Consider the following 22,273-nt stretch of genomic DNA (forward strand, 5'->3'; position numbering starts at 1 on the left):
TAGATTATAATATAAATCAATAAAATTTTTTACCTTAAATTTAAGTTAAAAAATCTAATAACCATTATTTTAACAATAAAATCATATGTATATACTTTAAATATACAAATTAACTAATCTTAATACAGAATTTAACTAATAGTCTTCAACTATTAGCTGATATTTTTAGAGCTACAGAAAGTTTATCGTCCGCGTGATCAAGGGGCAAGTTGCACAAAATTTACGCCTAGAAAACTACATAGGCAACAAAATTGAATTAGTCTACCTCTATCTTTTTAAATTTCATTATTAAATTTGAAGATAAAGACACTTTTAAAGTCAAGTCAAGTTCATTTGTCCTATGTGCATTTGTGATTGCTAGGGGAGGGAAAGAAACATTAGTATCCACATCAAGAGGATGTAGAAAATTTTATTAAGTGAGCAGGAAATTAGAGGGGAAACTTTTTCCAAGCATTGAAGTATGCATTATGAGTTGCTAATATATATACATGAGTGTTTCCAAATTATGACACATTAAATACATAATTTCATAAACAATGGGGTCTTCAACCTTCAAGAGAGTTTTTTCGCTTGTTTTCCTGCTCTTGTTTGTTGTTATTTCACAATCTTCTCCTGATGTTGCTTCTAATTCTACTCAAGAGGCTCTAGCTCTTCTCAAATGGAAAGCCAGCCTTCAAAACCATAGCCATTCTCGTCTGTCATCATGGACTCTTTCTTCTGTCAATGCCACAAATACCTCTATCCACCTCAAAACAAAAACAAATCCATGTACTTGGTTTGGAATCTCTTGCAATCGTGTTGGAAGTATCACTAGTATTAACTTGACCAGCACAAGTCTAAAAGGCACACTTTATGAACTAAATTTCTCATTGTTTCCTAATCTTGCACGTTTTGATCTAAGCATGAATGGACTCTTTGGTGTCATCCCTCCTCAAATCAATCAATTAACAAATCTAGAGGTCCTTTACCTCTACTCAAATAAATTGTTTGGTTCTATTCCGAATGAGATAGGAAACTTGAGCTCCCTAACAAATTTGGCTTTGGGGGAAAATCAATTAAGTGGTTCCATTCCTCATTCCATTGGAAACATGAGAAACTTAAAAGTTTTATACCTCCACACCAATAACTTTTCTGGCGCCATTCCTGAGGAGATAGGCAACTTGAGGTTCCTTTCAGATCTAGAGTTGAGCTCAAATCTATTAAGTGGCTCTATTCCTCGCTCCACTGGCAATTTGAGCAATTTAAAAATTTTATACCTCTACACCAATTACCTTTCCGGTGCCATTCCTAAAGAGATAGGCAACTTGAAGTTTATTTCAGATCTAAGCTTAAGCAAGAATTTATTGAGTGGCTCTATTCCACGCTCAATTGGAAATTTGAGCAACTTAAAAGTTTTATACCTCCACACCAACAACTTGTTTGACTTCATTCCTGAGGAGATAGGTAACTTGAAGTCTATTTCGAATTTGGATTTGGGTGTAAATCAACTGAGTAGCTCAATTCCTCATTCCATTGGAAATTTGAGCAATCTAAAAGTTTTGTATCTCAACTCCAACAACCTTTCCGGTGCCATTCCTGAGGAGATAGGTAACTTGAAGTTCATTTCAGATCTATGGTTAAACAACAATTTATTGAATGGCTTTATTCCACACTCAATTGGAAATTTGAGCAACTTAAAAGTTTTAGACCTCCACACCAACAACCTTTCTGGTGCCATTCTTGAGGAGATATGCAACTTGAAGTTCATTTCAAATCTAAGCTTAAGCAATAATTTATTGAGTGGCTCTATTCCACGCTCAATTGGAAATTTGAGCAACTTAAAAGTTTTATACCTCCATGCCAACAACCTTTCTGGCTTCATTCCTGAGGAGATAGGTAACTTGAAGTCTATTTCAAATTTGGATTTGGGTGTAAATCAACTGAGTAGCTCAATTCCTCATTCCATTGGAAATTTGAGCAATCTAAAAGTTTTGTATCTCAACACCAATAACCTTTCTGGTGCCATTCCTGAGGAGATAGGCAACTTGAAGTTCATTTCAGATCTATGGTTAAACAACAATTTATTGAATGGCTTTATTCCACGCTCAATTGGAAATTTGAGCAACTTAAAAGTTTTATACCTCCACACCAACAACCTTTTTGGTGCCATTCCTGAGGAGATATGCAACTTGAAGTTCATTTCAAATCTAAGCTTAAGCAATAATTTATTGAGTGGCTCTATTCCACGCTCAATTGGAAATTTGAGCAACTTAAAAGTTTTATACCTCCATACCAACAACCTTTCTGGCTTCATTCCTGAGGAGATAGGTAACTTGAAGTCTATTTCAAATTTGGATTTGGGTGTAAATCAACTGAGTAGCTCAATTCCTCATTCCATTGGAAATTTGAGCAATCTAAAAGTTTTGTATCTCAATACCAACAACCTTTCTGGTGCCATTCCTGAGGAGATAGGCAACTTGAAGTTCATTTCAGATCTATGGTTAAACAACAATTTATTGAATGACTTTATTCCACGCTCAATTGGAAATTTGAGCAACTTAAAAGTTTTATACCTCCACACCAACAACCTTTCTGGTGTCATTCCTGAGGAGATATGCAACTTGAAGTTCATTTCAAATCTAAGCTTAAGCAAGAATTTATTGAGTGGCTCTATTCCACGCTCAATTGGAAATTTGAGCAACTTAAAAGTTTTATACCTCCATACCAACAACCTTTCTGGCTTCATTCCTGAGGAGATAGGTAACTTGAAGTCTATTTCGAATTTGGATTTGGGTGTAAATCAACTAAGTAGCTCAATTCCTCATTCCATTGGAAATTTGAGCAATCTAAAAGTTTTGTATCTCAACTCCAACAACCTTTCTGGTGCCATTCCTGAGGAGATAGGTAACTTGAAGTTCATTTCAGATCTATGGTTAAACAACAATTTATTGAATGGCTTTATTCCACACTCAATTGGAAATTTGAGCAACTTAAAAGTTTTATACCTCCACACCAACAACCTTTCTGGGGTCATTCCTGAGGAGATATGCAACTTGAAGTTCATTTCAAATCTAAGCTTAAGCAATAATTTATTGAATGGCTCTATTCCACGCTCAATTGGAAATTTGAGCAACTTAAAAGTTTTATATCTCCATACCAACAACCTTTCTGGCTTCATTCCTGAGGAGATAGGTAACTTGAAGTCTATTTTGAATTTGGATTTGGGTGTAAATCAACTAAGTAGCTCAATTCCTCATTCCATTGGAAATTTGAGCAATCTAAAAGTTTTGTATCTCAACTCCAACAACCTTTCTGGTGCCATTCCTGAGGAGATAGGTAACTTGAAGTTCATTTCAGATCTATGGTTAAACAACAATTTATTGAATGGCTTTATTCCACACTCAATTGGAAATTTGAGCAACTTAAAAGTTTTATACCTCAACACCAACAAACTTTTCGGTGCCATTCCTGAGGAGATAGGAAACTTGAAGTTCATTTCAGATTTATGGTTAAACAACAATTTATTGAATGGCTTTATTCCACGCTCAATTGGAAATTTGAGCAACTTAAAAGTTTTATGCCTCTACACCAACAACCTTTCTGGTACCATTCCTGAAGAGATAAGTAACTTAAAGTTCATTTTAGATCTAGAGTTGAGTACAAATCAATTGAGTGGCTCTATTCCTCATTCCATTGGAAATCTAAGCAATATCAAATATTTGTATCTTAACAACAACAACCTTTCTGGAATCATTCCTTATGAAGTTGGAAATTTCCTGAAGTTGATTAAATTGGAGTTGTCTTATAATCACTTCACTGGTTCTCTTCCCCGTAATATTTGTCGAAGTGGATCACTTACCCACTTTATCATTGGTGAAAACAATTTGTCTGGCCGAATCCCAAAAGATTTGAGAGATTGTCCTAGCTTAATTAGAGTCCGCCTCCAAAATAACCAATTTACTGGAAACATTTCTGAAGATTTTGGCATCTATCCAAATCTAAATTTCACAGATCTTAGTCACAACAAATTTTATGGTGAAATTTCATCTACTTGGGGAAAGTGCTCTCAATTAGGTACTTTAAATGTCTCTGGAAACAATATTACTGGGAGCATCATGTCAAAGATTCAAAATTTGACCAAACTACATAAACTTGACTTTTCTTCAAATCATTTAATTGGAGAGATTCCATCGGAACTTGGAAAACTGACTTCTCTTAACAAGCTTGTTTTAACTGGGAATCAACTTTCTGGAGGCATACCTCGTGAAGTTGGCTTACTCACAGAACTTGAGTACCTTGACTTGTCTACAAATAGATTATGCAAGTCAATCCCGGGAGAATTGGGGTTCCTATCAAAATTGTTCTACTTGAATCTGAGAAACAATCAATTTAGTCTCGAAATTCCATTTCAATTGGGTAATTTGATTCACCTCTCTGAACTAGATTTGAGTCATAATTTACTCAAAGGAGAGATACCGTCTCAGATTTGTAATATGGAAAGTTTGGAATATCTAAATCTTTCCTTTAACAACCTTTCTGGTTTCATCCCAAGTTGTTTTGAAGAAATGCATGGATTGTCACGTATTGACATATCTTATAATGAGTTACAAGGTCCAATTCCCAACAACAAAGCATTTTTGGAGGCTCCATTTGAAGCATTACAAGGGAATAAAGGATTGTGTGGCAATGTTGTTGGATTGACACCTTGCAGCAATCTCACTTCACGCAAACACTTTGCAAGAAAGAGGTTGGTAATTTCCTTCGCCGCTTTAGGAGCACTTACTCTTTTAATTGTTGTGACAATAATGTTCTTTTGTTTTCGAAGAAAAAAACAAGATTTACCAAACGAACATAGAATTGTGAACAAGGATAAATTTCTTTCAGTATTAAATTTTGATGGAAAAACAATGTTTGAAGAAATTGCAAGTGCAACAGAGAATTTTGATGCCAAGTATTGCATCGGGAGTGGTGGATTTGGAAGTGTTTACAGAGCACAACTTTTATCAGGCGGTATTTTTGCAGTAAAGAGATATCATTCGCTTCATCTTGATGAGATAGATGACCAAAAAGAGTTTTTGAATGAAATAAGGGCACTAACAGAGTTACGCCATCGAAATATTGTGAAATTTTTTGGTTTTTGTGTACATTTTCTGTAATACCCTCAGGTATATTCCAGGGGTAATTATGTCTTTTGACCCTGTTTTGAGATTTTTCTTATTTTAAATATATATATGTAGGGGTGTGCTTTATATATATATATATATGTATATGCATAAATAAATAAATATATATATATATATAAATGCAAAAAAGGGCAAAAAGGGAAAAGAGAAAAAGAGAAAGAGATAAGGCTTTAGATATAAAGAGAAAGAGAAGACTTTTCCTTCATTTACATCTTCTCCCGTAAAAAAAAAAACTCCAGCAGCCTCCTTTCATGTTCTTTTCTTTGCTTTCTTGAAGCCAAAGGAAGAAGTTGAAGGAATATTAGAAGATAAAATAAGAAGAAAAGAAAAGGAAGCACTTGGAAGCTTTGGTAACCAAAGATCTCCTTCCTTCTTCTTTCATCTATGTTTATATGCATGTTATGTGAATATGTTAGAGTGTTTTGGTATTGATTTAAAGTTGTCTTGATGATAAAGGAAGCAAAACAAAGAGGAGAAAACCAACTTGCAAAGGTTTGACTTGAAATAAGGTAAGGGGTTTCCTCCTTGATATGTGATATGTTTTAGGGTTTTGGTTCCTTAGATCTATATTATATATGTTGATTTTGATGTTGAGGAATGTTGTTTTGCCATTTGGGATGTCTATGTATGTGATTTTGCTCATGGCAGAAAGTTACAGAATATTTACAGTTTTTGCCACTGAGTTCGTCCCATGTTTTGGCTGCCTGATTGAATGAATTATGAGTGCTATTATATCTTGTTGGAAAGATCTTTGAATCCTCTTTCCAATGATATATAGCTTGTATAACTTAGAGATCATTTGGACTGTTAAAGATTGTATAAACCGAAAGGACTGTTTTACTAAAGAAAAACAGGGGAGGCAGTTTTTGCCACTGAATTTATCTGCTGTTTTGACTGCCTGATTGAATGAATTATGAGTGCTATTATATCTTGTTGGAAAGATCTTTGAATCCTCTTTCCAATGATATATAGCTTGTATGAATTAGAGATCATTTCGACTGTTAAAGATTGTATAAACCGAAAGGACTGTTTTACTAAAGAAAAACAGGGGAGGCAGTTTTTGCCACTGAATTTATCTGCTGTTTTGACTGCCTGATTGAATAAATTATGAGTGCTATTATAGGTCGTTGGAAAGATCTTTGAATCCTCTTTTCAATGATATATAGCTTGTATGAATTAGAAACCGTTTGGGATGTTAAATTGTATGAAAAAGAAGGTTGCCCTGTTAAATGACTGTTCTGTGAACAGTGTTTTGCAATTCTGGGCAGGAAAGAAAGAAGGAAAGAAAGAAAGAAAGAAAGAAAAGGAAGAAGAAAGGAAAGAAAGGAAAGGAAATGAAAGAAAAGAAGGAAAGAAAAAGAAAGAAAAATAAGAAAAAGAATTTGGGACTCAAGATTTAGGGGTCGTCCCAAGAGTAATGTCTGGTGAGTTATGAATAAAATTAAATGGAAGCAAATTTAGTAAAATATAAGACCCGTATGTATGCTATAAACTATGAGGGGGCACTTTACACTACACCGCCCGCAGTAGGGCACGTCCGCAGTAGGACACGTCCGTAGTAGGACATAGACCCCCAGTAGGGTCCGCTCGCAGTAGAGCATGCTCGCAGTAGAGCTTAATTCAGAGTCAGAAATAGTGTAGTGAAAGAAAAAGAGCTTGAGCTTAAAAAAAAAAAAAAGTGCCAAATCCCTATAGTTAGCTTCCAGAAAGTATTAAATAGACACCAGATGGGACAAAGTATGACCCAAATAGTAAAGAGTGAACTAAATTACCCCCTCAATCTCTTATAGAGGTTAGGATGTGGGGTTGAGTCCCAAAAGTGAGTTAGAACAGGAAAAAAGGATAATTTACTTAATTTTTCCCCTTACTGAGTGTTCTTATCACTCACTCCCTTTTCTTTCCTGACTGCAGGTACAGGTGATCGAGGTAGCTGCGAGGCAGGGTCAGGTCAGCGTAGGTAGATCTGGCTGGAGCAGGTTATCTCTGGTTTATATTACATGCATACAGTAGCATGTTTTTATGGACTTTTGACTTTGAGATTATGGTACAGTTACATATGATTACTCCCTGTTTTCAGATACTTTCAGATGAGTCTTCATATGAGTATATACATCTTTTGTTCGCTTCCATATTTTTAGTTTTCTTGGAATACTTCCTAAACACTTTTAATGATGCGTTTATTTTAAAGTATTTTTTAAAAGAAAAAAAATAGATGCTACGAATATTAATTCGTAACATTTCTCCTTCGGTGGGTAGTACTTCTAAGGAGGGATGTTACAGTTGGTATCAGAGCATGATTTTGGAACCCAAAAGATGTTTTCTAAAACAAAATGGAGTAATCAAAGTAACACAGAGATGAAATACCCTTCAGCCACGCTGACCACCCTCGCAGCCGATCACTGTAAGTTAAGTTTTCATTTATACCTGCTGAGTTTTATGAAACTAATGTGTTCATTTTCAGGAGCTATGAGTCAACCACCAGTAGATCCCTCTCAGAGGGGCCAAAATGAAGGAGCAGCCCCTCAGGTACCCCAGGGGGCACTCAGTGCACATGATGTGCGAGAGATTTTCAGAGAGATGATGAGAGAGCACAAAGGTGCTCCTACACAGGGAAGTGAGACGGCTCATACGCCGCCAATCCAGGGGCATGATATGAGGGAGGTTACTTCAGCATCTACAGCAGCCCCAGTGAGGACTCAGTTACATCCTATTTTCAACCTCCCTAGTATGCACCAACCTCAAAAATTTGATGGTGCAAGGGACCCAATAGCAGCTGAAGAGTGGTTAGAATCAGTAGAGAGTGCCATGGCCTTGTTTGACATGACTGACCAAGAAAGAGTGAGATATGCCACTTATCTTTTCAAATCAGGGGCAAGAATATGGTGGAACTTAGTCAGGGAGACGGTCAATGTCTCAGAAATGACATGGACAGAGTTTAGGCGCCGATTCGAGGCAGAGTACAGGGGCGCCGATGTTACTTGTATCAGGGCCCAGGAGTTTATCAGTCTAGTGCAAGGGACAGACTCTGTAAAAGAATATTCCACAAAGTTTAATCAATTGTCCCAGTATGCCCCTGAGATAGCTAGCACAGAAATGGGGCGTATGCAGAAGTTTGTGTACGGGCTGGATCCAGAGATAGCTCGAGACGTTATGACCGGGGCGCAGCCACCCAGAACTTATGCAGAGGCCCTTGATAGAGCTTTGAGGGCAGAGGTTTTTGTTAGGAGGAGGTTTGGTCAGACTACAGGGCAAAAGGTTACACCTCCTACTACCATGCCAGCTCCCCCGGTGAGTAGTGATTCAGCTTCAGCACAAAGAGGCCCTCCGCCAGAGCGAGACAGAAAGGGTAAACGACCTCTCCAGTTCAGAGGCATGAAAAAGAACTGGAAGAGTGGAAAGAAACAAAGAGGACCTGAGATACCAGCTTGCCAGAAATGTGGGAAGCACCATAGAGGAGAGTGTTTGACAGGTCAGGCAGTTTGTTTCAGATGTCGTCAGCCTGGACATATTGCTCGTTTCTGTACAGCTGCCCCAGTGAGAGTAGAGCAGCAGCAGCCTATAGGAGGGGCTACAGCTAGAGTTTATACGATCACCCAAGGCCCAGCAGAGGCTAACCCATCAGCAGTCACGGGTCAGATTCTCTATCTTGATACTCCTATTTATGTTTTAATTGATTGTGGGGCTACTCATTGTTTTATAGCCAAGAGTTTGCTTGAGAGGTTAAAGTTGCAACCTGTCAGAATAGCCCAGAGGATTATGATTGAGTTGCCTGATGGAGGGTCAGTCATTAGTGAGATGATGCTACTAGGACAGAGTATTATGATTCAGGGTCGACAATTACTAGTGGACCTGATTGTGTTCGAAATGCCTGATTTTGACATGATTTTAGGGATGGACTTTTTGGGGAGATATGGAGCTGAGATTGATTGTAAAAAGAAGAAAGTGAGATTTAACCTAGACTCTGGAGATCAATTCGAGTTCGGTGAGGGTCATATCCGGAGTTTAATGATCAGTATGTTAAAAGCTAATAAAATGTTGAAAAAGGGGTGTACAGGGTATTTGGCTCATGTAGTGAGCAAGGTTGAGTCAGGCCCAACTATTGAGGAAACACCAGTGGTACGTGAGTTTCCAGATGTGTTTCCAAGTGAGCTACCGGGATTAGCTCCCGAGAGAGAGATTGAGTTTAGCATAGAGTTGGCACCTGGCACAGCACCTATTTCAAGAGCACCCTATCGAATGGCCCCTGCCGAGTTACAAGAATTGAAAAAGCAGCTTCAAGAGTTATTAGAACATGGTTTTATCAGACCGAGCCATTCTCCTTGGGGAGCTCCCATCCTATTTGTGAAAAAGAAAGACGGGTCTATGAGAATGTGCATTGATTACAGAGAGCTAAATAAGGCCACAGTTAAGAACAAGTACCCGTTACCCAGGATTGATGATTTATTTGATCAGTTGAAGGGATCCGTGGTCTTCTCCAAGATAGATTTGAGATCTGGTTATCACCAGGTGAGAGTGACAGAGAAGGATATACCCAAGACAGCTTTCCGAACGAGGTATGGCCACTTTGAGTTTGTAGTGATGCCATTCGGATTGACAAATGCCCCTGCAGTATTTATGGATTTGATGAATAGGGTATTTCATGACTGCCTGGATAAATTTATTGTGGTATTCATTGATGATATCTTAGTATATTCTTGCAGTCGAGAGGAGCATGAACAACACTTGAGGTTTACCCTCCAGAGATTGAGAGAGAAACAACTATATGCCAAATTCTCAAAATGTGAATTTTGGCTAGATAGAGTTACCTTTTTGGGGCATGTGATTTCAGCAGAGGGTATATCAGTGGATCCCAGTAAGATTGAGGCAATAGTTGAATGGCAAAGACCAAAGACAGTCAAAGAGGTTCGTAGTTTCCTAGGTTTGGCAGGGTATTATCGGAGGTTTGTGGAAGGATTTGCCAGATTAGCTAGACCTCTTACAACCCTCACAAAGAAAACAATACCATTTCAGTGGTCAGATGCCTGTGAGACAAGCTTCCAAGAATTGAAAAGAAGATTGACTACTGCTCCAGTGTTATCACTTCCAGAGGAAGGAGTTGAGTATGATTTATACACGGATGCCTCACATGGTGGTTTAGGAGCAGTGTTGATGCAGCGAGGCAAGGTGATAGCATATGCCTCAAGACAATTGAAAGAATTTGAAACTCGATACCCCACTCATGATTTGGAGTTAGCAGCGGTGGTTTTTGCTTTGAAAATTTGGAGACACTATTTGTATGGGGTAAAATGTAATATTTATACTGATCATAAGAGCCTCAAATATTTCTTCACTCAGAAGGAATTAAATATGAGGCAGAGGCGATGGCTCGAGCTAGTAAAAGACTATGACTGTGATATTAAATACCATCCAGGCAAGGCTAATGTAGTTGCAGACGCCCTCAGTAGAAACGTGATGATATCACAATTGACGGTCCAGAGAGAAATTCAGAGAGAGATGGACCGAGAGCAGATTGAGCTCGTGATTGGAGCCTTCGCCAGATTAGAGATTCAATCCACTCTCCTAGATGAGATTCGAGAGGCTCAGACACAAGATGAATGGTGTCAACAGAAACTTCAAAAGGTTCAAGAGGGTCTTGAGACAGATTTTCAAGTATCGAATAAAATTCTCAAATTCAGAGATCGAGTATATGTTCCCCAGATAACTGATTTGAGACAGAAAATTCTTACAGAGGCTCATAGTTCTCTTTACACTGCCCACCCTGGGGGTGTAAAGATGTATCAAGATTTAAAAAGACATTTTTGGTGGTCAGGCATGAAAAAGGATATAGGTGAGTTTGTTACTAGATGTCTCACCTGTCAGCAAATTAAGGCCGAACACCAGAGACCTGCAGGGTTACTTCAGCCTCTACCTATTCCAGAATGGAAATGGGAGCATATCTCCATGGACTTCATTAGTGGACTCCCTAGAGCTCAGAATGGATGTAATGCTATTTGGGTGATTGTTGATAGATTAACCAAGTCAGCTCATTTCCTGTCCATCAAAGATACTACTACCACAGATCAGTTGGGGAGATTATATGTTAGGGAGATTATTAGATTACATGGTGTACCCAGGACCATAGTATCTGATCGTGATACAAGATTTGTATCAGCTTTCTGGAAGAGTCTCCAACGATCCTTGGGTACTAATTTGGCATTTAGTACAGCCTATCATCCTCAGACAGATGGTCAGACGGAGAGGGTTAATCAGATTTTGGAAGACATGTTGAGAGCTTGTTGCCTAGATCATAAAGCCACGTGGGTAGAAATGTTGCCTTTGGTGGAGTTTGCTTACAATAATAGCTACCAGACGACTATTCAGATGGCACCTTATGAGGCATTATATGGTAGGAGGTGTCGTTCTCCTCTTCACTGGGATGAGATAGGAGAGAGAGATGTGTTATCCCGATCCCTTGGGCCCGAATTGACCCAGAAAATGATTGATGATGTCCAACTGATCAGGCAGAGAATAAAACAGGCTCAAGATCGACAGAAAAGCTATGCAGATCATCGACGTCGAGACTTGGAATTCAATGTAGGTGAATTTGTATTTGTAAAGGTTGCTCCATTCAAGCATTTGATGAGATTCGGAAAGAAGGGAAAGCTAGCTCCCAGATTTATTGGTCCATATGAGATACTTGATAGAGTTGGTAAAGTGGCTTACAGATTAGCCTTACCAACGAGTATGGACCGGATTCATAATGTATTTCATGTCTCATCGTTAAGAAAATGTCTTGGTGATCATTCCCAGGTTGTGAATACAGAAGATATTAAGTTATCAGAAGACCTTAGTTATGAAGAAAAACCGATTCGGATACTTGACAGAAGAATTAAACAACTAAGGAACCGACAGATTCCTCTAGTAAAAGTCTTATGGAGAAGCCAGAAGTTAGAGGAGGCTACCTGGGAAATGGAGCAAACCATGAAGGAGAAGCATCCAGAGTTGTTTTTGTGAATTCCGAGGACGGAATTTTTGTGAGGGGGGAAGAGTTGTAATACCCTCAGGTATATTCCAGGGGTAATTATGTCTTTTGACCCTGTTTTGAGATTTTTCTTATTTTAAATATATATATGTAGGGGTGTGCTTTATATATATATATATATGTATATGCATAAATAAATAAATATATATATATATATAAATGCAAAAAAGGGCAAAAAGGGAAAAGAGAAAAAGAGAAAGAGATAAGGCTTTAGATATAAAGAGAAAGAGAAGACTTTTCCTTCATTTACATCTTCTCCCGTAAAAAAAAAAACTCCAGCAGCCTCCTTTCATGTTCTTTTCTTTGCTTTCTTGAAGCCAAAGGAAGAAGTTGAAGGAATATTAGAAGATAAAATAAGAAGAAAAGAAAAGGAAGCACTTGGAAGCTTTGGTAACCAAAGATCTCCTTCCTTCTTCTTTCATCTATGTTTATATGCATGTTATGTGAATATGTTAGAGTGTTTTGGTATTGATTTAAAGTTGTCTTGATGATAAAGGAAGCAAAACAAAGAGGAGAAAACCAACTTGCAAAGGTTTGACTTGAAATAAGGTAAGGGGTTTCCTCCTTGATATGTGATATGTTTTAGGGTTTTGGTTCCTTAGATCTATATTATATATGTTGATTTTGATGTTGAGGAATGTTGTTTTGCCATTTGGGATGTCTATGTATGTGATTTTGCTCATGGCAGAAAGTTACAGAATATTTACAGTTTTTGCCACTGAGTTCGTCCCATGTTTTGGCTGCCTGATTGAATGAATTATGAGTGCTATTATATCTTGTTGGAAAGATCTTTGAATCCTCTTTCCAATGATATATAGCTTGTATAACTTAGAGATCATTTGGACTGTTAAAGATTGTATAAACCGAAAGGACTGTTTTACTAAAGAAAAACAGGGGAGGCAGTTTTTGCCACTGAATTTATCTGCTGTTTTGACTGCCTGATTGAATGAATTATGAGTGCTATTATATCTTGTTGGAAAGATCTTTGAATCCTCTTTCCAATGATATATAGCTTGTATGAATTAGAGATCATTTCGACTGTTAAAGATTGTATAAACCGAAAGGACTGTTTTACTAAAGAAAAACAGGGGAGGCAGTTTTTGCCACTGAATTTATCTGCTGTTTTGACTGCCTGATTGAATAAATTATGAGTGCTATTATAGGTCGTTGGAAAGATCTTTGAATCCTCTTTTCAATGATATATAGCTTGTATGAATTAGAAACCGTTTGGGATGTTAAATTGTATGAAAAAGAAGGTTGCCCTGTTAAATGACTGTTCTGTGAACAGTGTTTTGCAATTCTGGGCAGGAAAGAAAGAAGGAAAGAAAGAAAGAAAGAAAGAAAAGGAAGAAGAAAGGAAAGAAAGGAAAGGAAATGAAAGAAAAGAAGGAAAGAAAAAGAAAGAAAAATAAGAAAAAGAATTTGGGACTCAAGATTTAGGGGTCGTCCCAAGAGTAATGTCTGGTGAGTTATGAATAAAATTAAATGGAAGCAAATTTAGTAAAATATAAGACCCGTATGTATGCTATAAACTATGAGGGGGCACTTTACACTACACCGCCCGCAGTAGGGCACGTCCGCAGTAGGACACGTCCGTAGTAGGACATAGACCCCCAGTAGGGTCCGCTCGCAGTAGAGCATGCTCGCAGTAGAGCTTAATTCAGAGTCAGAAATAGTGTAGTGAAAGAAAAAGAGCTTGAGCTTAAAAAAAAAAAAAAGTGCCAAATCCCTATAGTTAGCTTCCAGAAAGTATTAAATAGACACCAGATGGGACAAAGTATGACCCAAATAGTAAAGAGTGAACTAAATTACCCCCTCAATCTCTTATAGAGGTTAGGATGTGGGGTTGAGTCCCAAAAGTGAGTTAGAACAGGAAAAAAGGATAATTTACTTAATTTTTCCCCTTACTGAGTGTTCTTATCACTCACTCCCTTTTCTTTCCTGACTGCAGGTACAGGTGATCGAGGTAGCTGCGAGGCAGGGTCAGGTCAGCGTAGGTAGATCTGGCTGGAGCAGGTTATCTCTGGTTTATATTACATGCATACAGTAGCATGTTTTTATGGACTTTTGACTTTGAGATTATGGTACAGTTACATATGATTACTCCCTGTTTTCAGATACTTTCAGATGAGTCTTCATATGAGTATATACATCTTTTGTTCGCTTCCATATTTTTAGTTTTCTTGGAATACTTCCTAAACACTTTTAATGATGCGTTTATTTTAAAGTATTTTTTAAAAGAAAAAAAATAGATGCTACGAATATTAATTCGTAACATTTCTCCTTCGGTGGGTAGTACTTCTAAGGAGGGATGTTACATTTTCAGTACTCTTTTTTAGTGTATGAGTATCTCGAAAGAGGTAGCTTGACCACATTCTTGAGTAAAGAAGCTACAGCAAGAGAATTGGATTGGTGTAAGAGAGTAAATATTTTAAAGGGTGTGGCTAACGCTTTGTCCTACATGCACCATGGTTGCTCCCCACCAATAGTGCATCGAGACATATCGAGCAAAAATGTGTTGTTGGATTCAGAATATGAAGCTCATGTTTCAGACTTTGGAATTGCTAAATTTCTCAAGCCAGACTCATCCAATTGGACAACTCTTGCTGGTACATATGGATATATTGCACCAGGTATATGTAACTCATTTTGTATTGTCTAATTCATTAATTACATACATAAAGAACAATTACGACATATGTTCTCATTATTTGTCTTTCACTTTGCAGAATTGGCTTACACAATGAAGGTAACTGAGAAATGTGATGTATATAGTTTTGGAGTATTAGCATTAGAAGTGATCAAGGGAAAACATCCAAGCGATATCATTCCTTCTCTATCATCTCTTTTCACTTGGGAGAACATGTTGATGAACAATGTTTTGGACCAACGCCTTCCACTTCCACCGCCGGCTATTCAAGATCAACTAATGGCAATCGTAAAGCTAGCAATTGATTGCTTGGATTCCAATCCAGAACATAGGCCATCCATGGACATGGTTTCTCGTATGTTTTGAACCACAACTTATCATTTTTTGCTACTACATAAAATGTCTTCTACAATAGAACAAATAATTTGTGTTATTTTCATTTTGGTTCGTTGTATGCATTAGTCGAGTTTTTCCTTGTAATTTTTATGTAATAGTCGAGGTTGTACAAAAAATAAAAGTTTCATGACTAAGAAGTGCATGTTTAAATTATCATCTAAGTTAACTATGGCAGAAGGATTATTATGCCTGCAATGATAAATGTTTTGTCTCCAAGTATGGACCTCAGTTTTAACAAGCTAACTGGGGAACTTCCTAATGTTGCAATCCTTGGGGATTTGAAATTTATGTAAGTTAATGAAAGCCAATTCTCTATATTTTCAGTTTTATTTTTCAATGTCTAGCTTTAGCATACTAACTGCTTTAATGATCTTCATCAGCTTTATAACCGGCAGCTTTTCTCAGAGGAAATATACCAGAGTCAATATCAGTGAAAGGAAGTAATGTGTGTATCCTTTGAGTTCTACTTTAGCATCTTTATTACATGGATCTGATATTTGTTAACCCCTGTGAATACACTAATCTGTTGTGTATTTGTATCAGCTTTAGAACCTAGGATGACTTGATTAATTTATAAAAGGAAGTCTGTATATATTTTTCAATTGTTCCATCAGTATAGATTAATTTTCCACTGCTGTTTCTTTCTTTCTTGTAGGGATCTTTCCTACAATAATTCACTCAGCCAACATGAGCATCGTGCTTGTCAGAGCATGCAGTTGGCATATTTCTATATTAGGAGTGATTCAATAATCGACTCTGTTTACTTCTCTGTGTCACAATCAAATATGGTGGATCCCAGTGCTGATATGTGCTTCATAATTTGTTATGCTACTAGGGAGTTCAATCTGACCTTGTTTTGAAGTTTTTCAACGGTGAACAACTTGTAAGTTTGATATACTCCTGCCCTCAAGTGTTTTCTTAATAATACTAACTGGTTTTTACTCGATTTAAACGAGAAGTGGAGTTCTTCCATGCAAGACTGATCATAAATGTCATCGATGTAAGTATGTCTAAGAAATCCATTATGTATAAATAAATTCATTGACACATGGATCCCAAGTAAATCCCTGTTTTCTATACATAAATGTTTTCTACTTATCAAAAAACAACTTAGAGCTTCTTGCTAAGCTGATCTTCCACACGTTCTTCGTTTCACAGATTGGCGCTCTTTCTAAATTAATTGTGGTGGGAATACTGTAAAAGAAAAGGGTAGCACATTTGAAGGAGATGGAGAAGTAGATGGTGGTGTTGCAACTTATTATTCAATTGATCATTGGGGATTTAGTAGTACCGGCGACTTCACAGATGATGATAATGAACAAAACAAACGTTTTGTTGCATCTGTGCTCTCATCAGACATTTCAGAATTATTCATTGATACCTGCATTGTTCCTCTTTCACTTATTTTGGATATTGCTTAGAAAATAGGAATTATGTTGTCAGTCTAGCCTTCGCTGAGATTCATTTCACAGATGGAAGCCTTGGAAGGTGCATGTTTGATATTTATGCTCAGGTAATTAATCACAATCAAGAAACAGATTTTCATTTTGGGTCAATAATACTGTATCAGTTGTATCTTTTTTCAGTCTATCTTGTTACACATGATCCTAAGTATGTGCTAGGGATGGCAATTTGGGCCCAATTTTAGGGGCCTTGACCCTCCCCAACCCTATGGGGAGGGGATTCCCCGATAGAAATGGGAAAGGTGACGGGAATGGGGATGAAAAAATCTCCGCAATCAGGGACAGGCCGGGGATGGGGATACATGTGTCCCCTCCCCGCCCTGCCCTGCCCCGCCCCTTCCCCTCCCGCCCCATCCCCATCTCTTTATATTAATATATTTATTGAAAATACTAATAATTTTATATAATTTTAAATTATTTATGTTTTTCAAATTTAGTTAGGCTTTTGTTGTATATATTAAAATAGTTAATATATTATATTTATGATATTTGAAATAGTGGGTTAATTTTAATTTTATTTAATTATATTATTTAATATATTTATATTGTTTTTAGAAGGTAAAAAAAAAGAATTTTTTTTTTCAGGTACGGGGAGGGGATTTTTCTCTCGGGGATGAAGAGGGGATGGAGAGGGGATTTTTTTTTGCGGGAAAAGGACGAGAAATCATTTTCATCCTCATACCGGAAACGGGGATTGATCTCCCCTACGGGGACAGGGATTGAGATCCCCTCTCCGCCCCTCCCCGTTGCCATCCTTAGTACGGGCTAAGTTTCAAGGTGCTATGTTCTTGGAACCAGCAGTTTTAATGTCATAGGTTCAGCTGGATTTGTTCCTCACAGCATTTTTGTGGTGGATCCCAGTGAGTGATTTTTCCTCTTCTAATTCACGTATACAGTCTTGTTCAAAAAATGTCACACAAATGCTACTGTTGTATGAAAAACACAATATAATCTGGGTGATGATTTATCTACAAATATCTTATGGTGGCTAGAAATTATCAGATCATTATCTTAATCTGGCGATTTCTCTTTCTTTCTTTGGGTAGATGTTTAGAAGGATCAGATCTAAAAACAATTTCTTTTACCTTGAAGCAAATTAAATCTACCACTGACAATTTTGATCCTGTGAATAAGATAGAGAAGGTGGTTTTGGACATGTTTACAAGGTATATGATGTAATCCTTAGTGCCACAATTATATATCATTCTTATTAAAATATCTTTATCCAATGATCTGCTTAAAATATTTATACTTTCTTTTTCCATGTAGGGTCAATTATTTGATGGTACTATAATTGATGTGAAGTAGCTCTCTTCAAAATCAAAGGAGGAAAACTGAGAATTCTTGAACTAGATAACAACGATTTAGTGCCTACAACACTAGAATCTAGTAAAGTTTCACAAATGTTGTATTGAAGGGGATCAACTATGGGTAGTTTTTGAATAAATGGAAAATAACATCAAGGCAGTGAAACAAGACTGACCAACAAAGTAGATCTATATTGGGATAACTAGAGGTTTAACTTTTTCTTCATGAAGAATCAAGGTTCAAAAAGGTTTAAAATTGTTCATAGAGACATCAAAACTACCAATGTTTTGTTTGATAAAGATCTAAACCCCAAAATATTGGACTTCGGGTTAGTTAAGATTGATGAGGAAGAGAAAACTCATATCAATACTCGAGTTGCTGGAATAATATTGTAGGCTAATCACATGTCTCTCTTGTCAAGTTGAAAGTTAATCATGTAATTGTTTCAGTATAAAACACTAAATATTTTGAACATATATGCAGAGGATACATGGCACTATGCACTTGGGGTTCACCTAACTTACAAAGCGAATGTTTACAGCTTTGGAATTGTTACATTAGAAATTGTTAGTGGGAGAAACAACAAGAGTTATGGTCCAGCTGAGGATTCCACTTGTCTTCTAGATTGGGTAAGAAACTAACATTTTTTATATATTAATGATGGATGTGATATTAGTACTTAATGGCCTTTTTTGTTTTTTTATCAGGCTTGTAATTTGCAGCAACAAAAAGAAGATAATAGAGCTAGTAGATCCAAAGCTAGGATTAGAATACAAGAAAGAGGAAGCTGAGAGGATGATAAGAATATCTCTATTGTTTACAAATGCTTCACCATCACAAACTCCGACCATGTCCGAAGCTGTAAGCATGCTGGAAGGGAATACTGCAATCCCAAATTCCATACCTGAAGTATGGAACGCATTTTCTAAATGCATGTCATGTGGCACAAGTTCAATGTTATTGTGCAAGTCTACATTATAAGTTCATTGTTAAGTTATTAATAGTGTTCATACATGATTAATGTATTATGTCATGTGACACAAGTTCAATGTTAGTGCAAGTTCATAATACAAGTTCATTGTTAGGATATTACTTATATTCATACATGGTTCATGTCTTTATGATTTAAAGAGTCATCTTTGTACCTATAAATATCATATTTATAAATGAAAATTTACAAGTCTTCATCACAAACAATTCTCTCACATAAAGTCTCCCTTCTAAAATTTCTCTCCTTTCTAACAAAGTGGTATCAGCGTTTGGATCTTTTGAGAGATGACAAATAACAATGCACTTTATTCGTTTCAATTTCTTCGCCTGATAAAAGAAAATTATAAAACATGGTTTCTTCACACAAAAATCGTACTTGGCTCACAAGATGCATGGAATGTTGTTAAGAAAGGTTATATATGACCTGAAAATGAAGCCAATTTACCATAGATTGAGAAGGATGCTTGGCAAAGACAAGGAAGAAGGATCAACAAGCTCTCACCCTCATCCATCAATGTTGGTAAAGGTGGCCGATGCAACCACCTCAAAGAAAGCATGGGAGATTTTGCAAAGTTCTTTTCAAAGAGTTGACAAAGTGAAGGGCAAAAACTGAAGAATTTCGAAGCAGTAGCAGAAATTACTTTTGGTAGAGGAAGTTGCACAATAATACCATGTACTAATGGGTTCTCATTGAATCCTTACACAACATTTAAAAGTTCTTTGTCTGAGCAGTCTTCGGGCAACTTTGATACCGAAGATGCAATTCCAGCTTCATCACAAGCTTTTAACTTGAAGCGAACGAAACTCTTAGAGTCCCTTCTCTCACCCACCAAAACAACTGCCAAGCCAGGTGATTTTCCAATGGAAGCCTTCATTCTACTAATTTCATTAGCTATCTGTAACTTTATATCCTAAGCAATCAACTTCCCATAAATTATTGCAGCAGTCTGTCTATCAGCAACTATTTGTGTAAAATAAGAAAGAGTTCAAATAATAAGGATAGTGAAACTGTGATGAAGATTCAATTACCAAAAAAAGAAAATAATAATAGAGGGAACATGAACAGAAAGTTACAAGCACCAAATAATAAAAGTTTCTAACAATATGGGCTGCCAAATACCATCACTAAGCTAGGAATTCAATATAAAGGGCAAATGTGATCAATGTTAAGATCTTAAAGTTCAAAAAAAAAATGGTAGATACTAGAACTTTGATATTGATTGATCATTATTTATATGCAATAAGAATTACAATTGTTGTAGTTATATATGAAAATCATCGTATCAATGAAATGAGAATATAATCAACATTTTCAAATAGAATTGCGAGCAATCTTTTTCCCATTTTGTTTAATAACACAAATGAATCCTTATTATCCCCAAACAGTAACAAATCAATGAAACTAGAGAGTTCAGTTCTTCACTTTGCAATATGCAAACCTTTTGTTCTGAAAAGGTGCTATCTACGAAAACTCTTTCTCTTATACTTTAAATTAACCAGAGTCATATAGCTAATCATTAGATATATAGGTGAACATAGCTTAATTTTCATTCACATTCTGATCTATTTTTCCGAGAAAGTTACACAAAAACTCTGGTGGGGGGGTGGTAAGAAAAGCTTCACAGGGCATTTTCAATGCTAACCGTTTCAAAGTCATTTTAACCAAACAAATTTCCTTAAAATCTCTTTCTCCCCTATCATCCAAACAAAGAATTGAATTTACATTTCAAACTAAAGGGGAGACTGATTTTCACTCACAATCTTGGCTACTTTTCCCAAAGCGATCCCATGAAACCAAAATTAGCTTCTCAGATTCTCTAACTTGGAGTAATCACATGCCATTTTTCTATGAAAAAAGTTGCTAAAAATGTTTCAACCAAGACAAATAACCACATTTAAAATCTAAACTCATAATTTTCACTCACTTTGGAAACTTTTCTTTGTTCCCTTGTAATCCCAATAAAGGATTTTATTTAATCTTAAACTATGAGAGGCCTACCGAATAAACCAAAACGGTCTTCTGTACCTTTTAAGCTTTACTAACTTGAAATTATTTTTTTAACCAAGCCTCTTTTGTCAAAATTGCTTGTATGTCTTGTTTTCAAAAAGAAAGAATAACAATTAAATTTCCAAACTAAACGAGTACTAATTTTCACTCAAATTCCCAACTACTTTTCCCACACTTTAACCCAATAAACCAAAATAACCAAGCAAAAATGCTCTGCTTTAACAATTAATCTTTATAACTTCCATAAATCGCTCATTAAAAAAATTCAGAAAACATTTTAACCAAACCTCTTTTACTAAAAATTTCATGTTTCTCTGATAACTAAGAATTATAGGCAGATTCTAAACTAAAGGAGCGTAATTCACTTTTCCCAAATTTTAACCCTAATAAGCCTAAATGTTAATCTTTAGTAACTTGAAGAAATCACCCAAAAAAACACTTCCAATAAATATTTCAACTAAACCTTTATCATAAATTTTCTAGTTTTCACTCACATTCTCAACTACATTTCCCAACAATTTAACACCAACAAGCCATAAACTATGTGCCTTTAACTTCTACTAAGCTTCACTAACTCAAAGTAATCCCCCCAAAAGAAATTATCGAAGCAAATCCCATTAAATAAATTACCAGAAAACTATCTCAAAAGAATGAACTAAAGATTGCTTAAAGGGGCTTACAGGAGCTGGGACAGGTAGCAGTGTTAACATGGTAGCCACTGCCACGTGGGATCCAGACGTCTGGGAGATTGGGGCCAAGAATGGTGCGTAAACCGCCCGAACTGGAAGTGGAAATAGAATTTGAAGGCAACCATTTTCTTTTAAAATTTTTCAAAATACCCCTCCTCCGCTGCTGCCTCGCATTGTGCTTCCGTATCTCCGCAAAAACTAAAAGGTGACACCACTTTCACCCCAACTGTTAAGCAAACCAGCATCGACCCTTTTGAAGGCTTATTAAAATTTCTATAATGATAAGATTTAAGAGAAGTATACAAACTAAGTTAATCCTAGCCCCAATATTTCCTGTTTAGAAGTTGAAGACGGTGAGAGAAGGGTAATAATGTCATTACATAGATATATTAAATGTTAAAGAAAGTAAAACTATTAATTGGGGCTTTTTTGTTTTTTTTTTTTTTTGGGTCAACCACCATTTTATTCATCATAAAAACTTATATTACGTCTTAGAGATAGAAAGAGTGACAACATGTATAAGAAGGCATGAATAAGTCGAAACAATTGAAAATCTTCTGTTTGCTAGACTACTCCACTTGTTTTT

The 22,273-nt window shown here is 36.5% G+C and overlaps 2 protein-coding genes and 2 long non-coding RNA genes across 5 annotated transcripts; 3 read left to right on the top strand and 1 right to left on the bottom strand.

Annotated features, from left to right (window-relative positions):
• The first annotated feature begins 536 nt into the window (after positions 1-536).
• Positions 537-5,135, top strand: LOC123230390 (probable leucine-rich repeat receptor-like protein kinase At1g35710). Its single transcript, XM_044656576.1, has one exon. The coding sequence runs from the start codon at positions 537-539 to the stop codon at positions 5,133-5,135; it is 4,599 nt and encodes a 1,532-aa protein (XP_044512511.1).
• Positions 5,136-14,449: 9,314 nt separating this feature from the next.
• LOC123230359 (MDIS1-interacting receptor like kinase 2-like) lies at positions 14,450-15,382 on the top strand. The gene is made up of 2 exons (XM_044656551.1): positions 14,450-14,816; positions 14,913-15,382. The coding sequence occupies exons 1-2, from the start codon at positions 14,495-14,497 to the stop codon at positions 15,197-15,199; spliced, it is 609 nt and encodes a 202-aa protein (XP_044512486.1). The 5' UTR covers positions 14,450-14,494; the 3' UTR covers positions 15,200-15,382.
• A 1,911-nt stretch (positions 15,383-17,293) lies between these two features.
• Positions 17,294-19,087, top strand: LOC123230361. Of its 2 annotated transcripts, XR_006505081.1 has the most exons (5): positions 17,294-17,552; positions 17,739-17,858; positions 17,962-18,391; positions 18,484-18,629; positions 18,708-19,087. It is a non-coding gene; the product is annotated as an uncharacterized LOC123230361 (long non-coding RNA). The 2 variants fall into 2 exon arrangements; XR_006505080.1 differs by having other exon boundaries at positions 17,962-18,629.
• A 189-nt stretch (positions 19,088-19,276) lies between these two features.
• LOC123230360 lies at positions 19,277-22,031 on the bottom strand. The gene is made up of 2 exons (XR_006505079.1): positions 21,679-22,031; positions 19,277-19,951 (listed from the first exon to the last, which is right to left on the bottom strand). It is a non-coding gene; the product is annotated as an uncharacterized LOC123230360 (long non-coding RNA).
• Positions 22,032-22,273: the final 242 nt, after the last annotated feature.

Source organism: Mangifera indica, chromosome 12, assembly GCF_011075055.1.
Source record: "Mangifera indica cultivar Alphonso chromosome 12, CATAS_Mindica_2.1, whole genome shotgun sequence".
Lineage (NCBI taxonomy): Eukaryota > Viridiplantae > Streptophyta > Magnoliopsida > Sapindales > Anacardiaceae > Mangifera > Mangifera indica.

Coding starts and splice junctions, on each gene's coding strand:
- LOC123230390 (XM_044656576.1), top strand. CDS start 537: ATGGGGTCTTCAACCTTCAAGAGAGTTTTTTCGCTTGTTTTCCTGCTC.
- LOC123230359 (XM_044656551.1), top strand. CDS start 14,495: ATGTTACATTTTCAGTACTCTTTTTTAGTGTATGAGTATCTCGAAAGA. Junction 14,817..14,912: donor ATATGGATATATTGCACCAG/GTATATGTAACT, acceptor TTCACTTTGCAG/AATTGGCTTACACAATGAAG.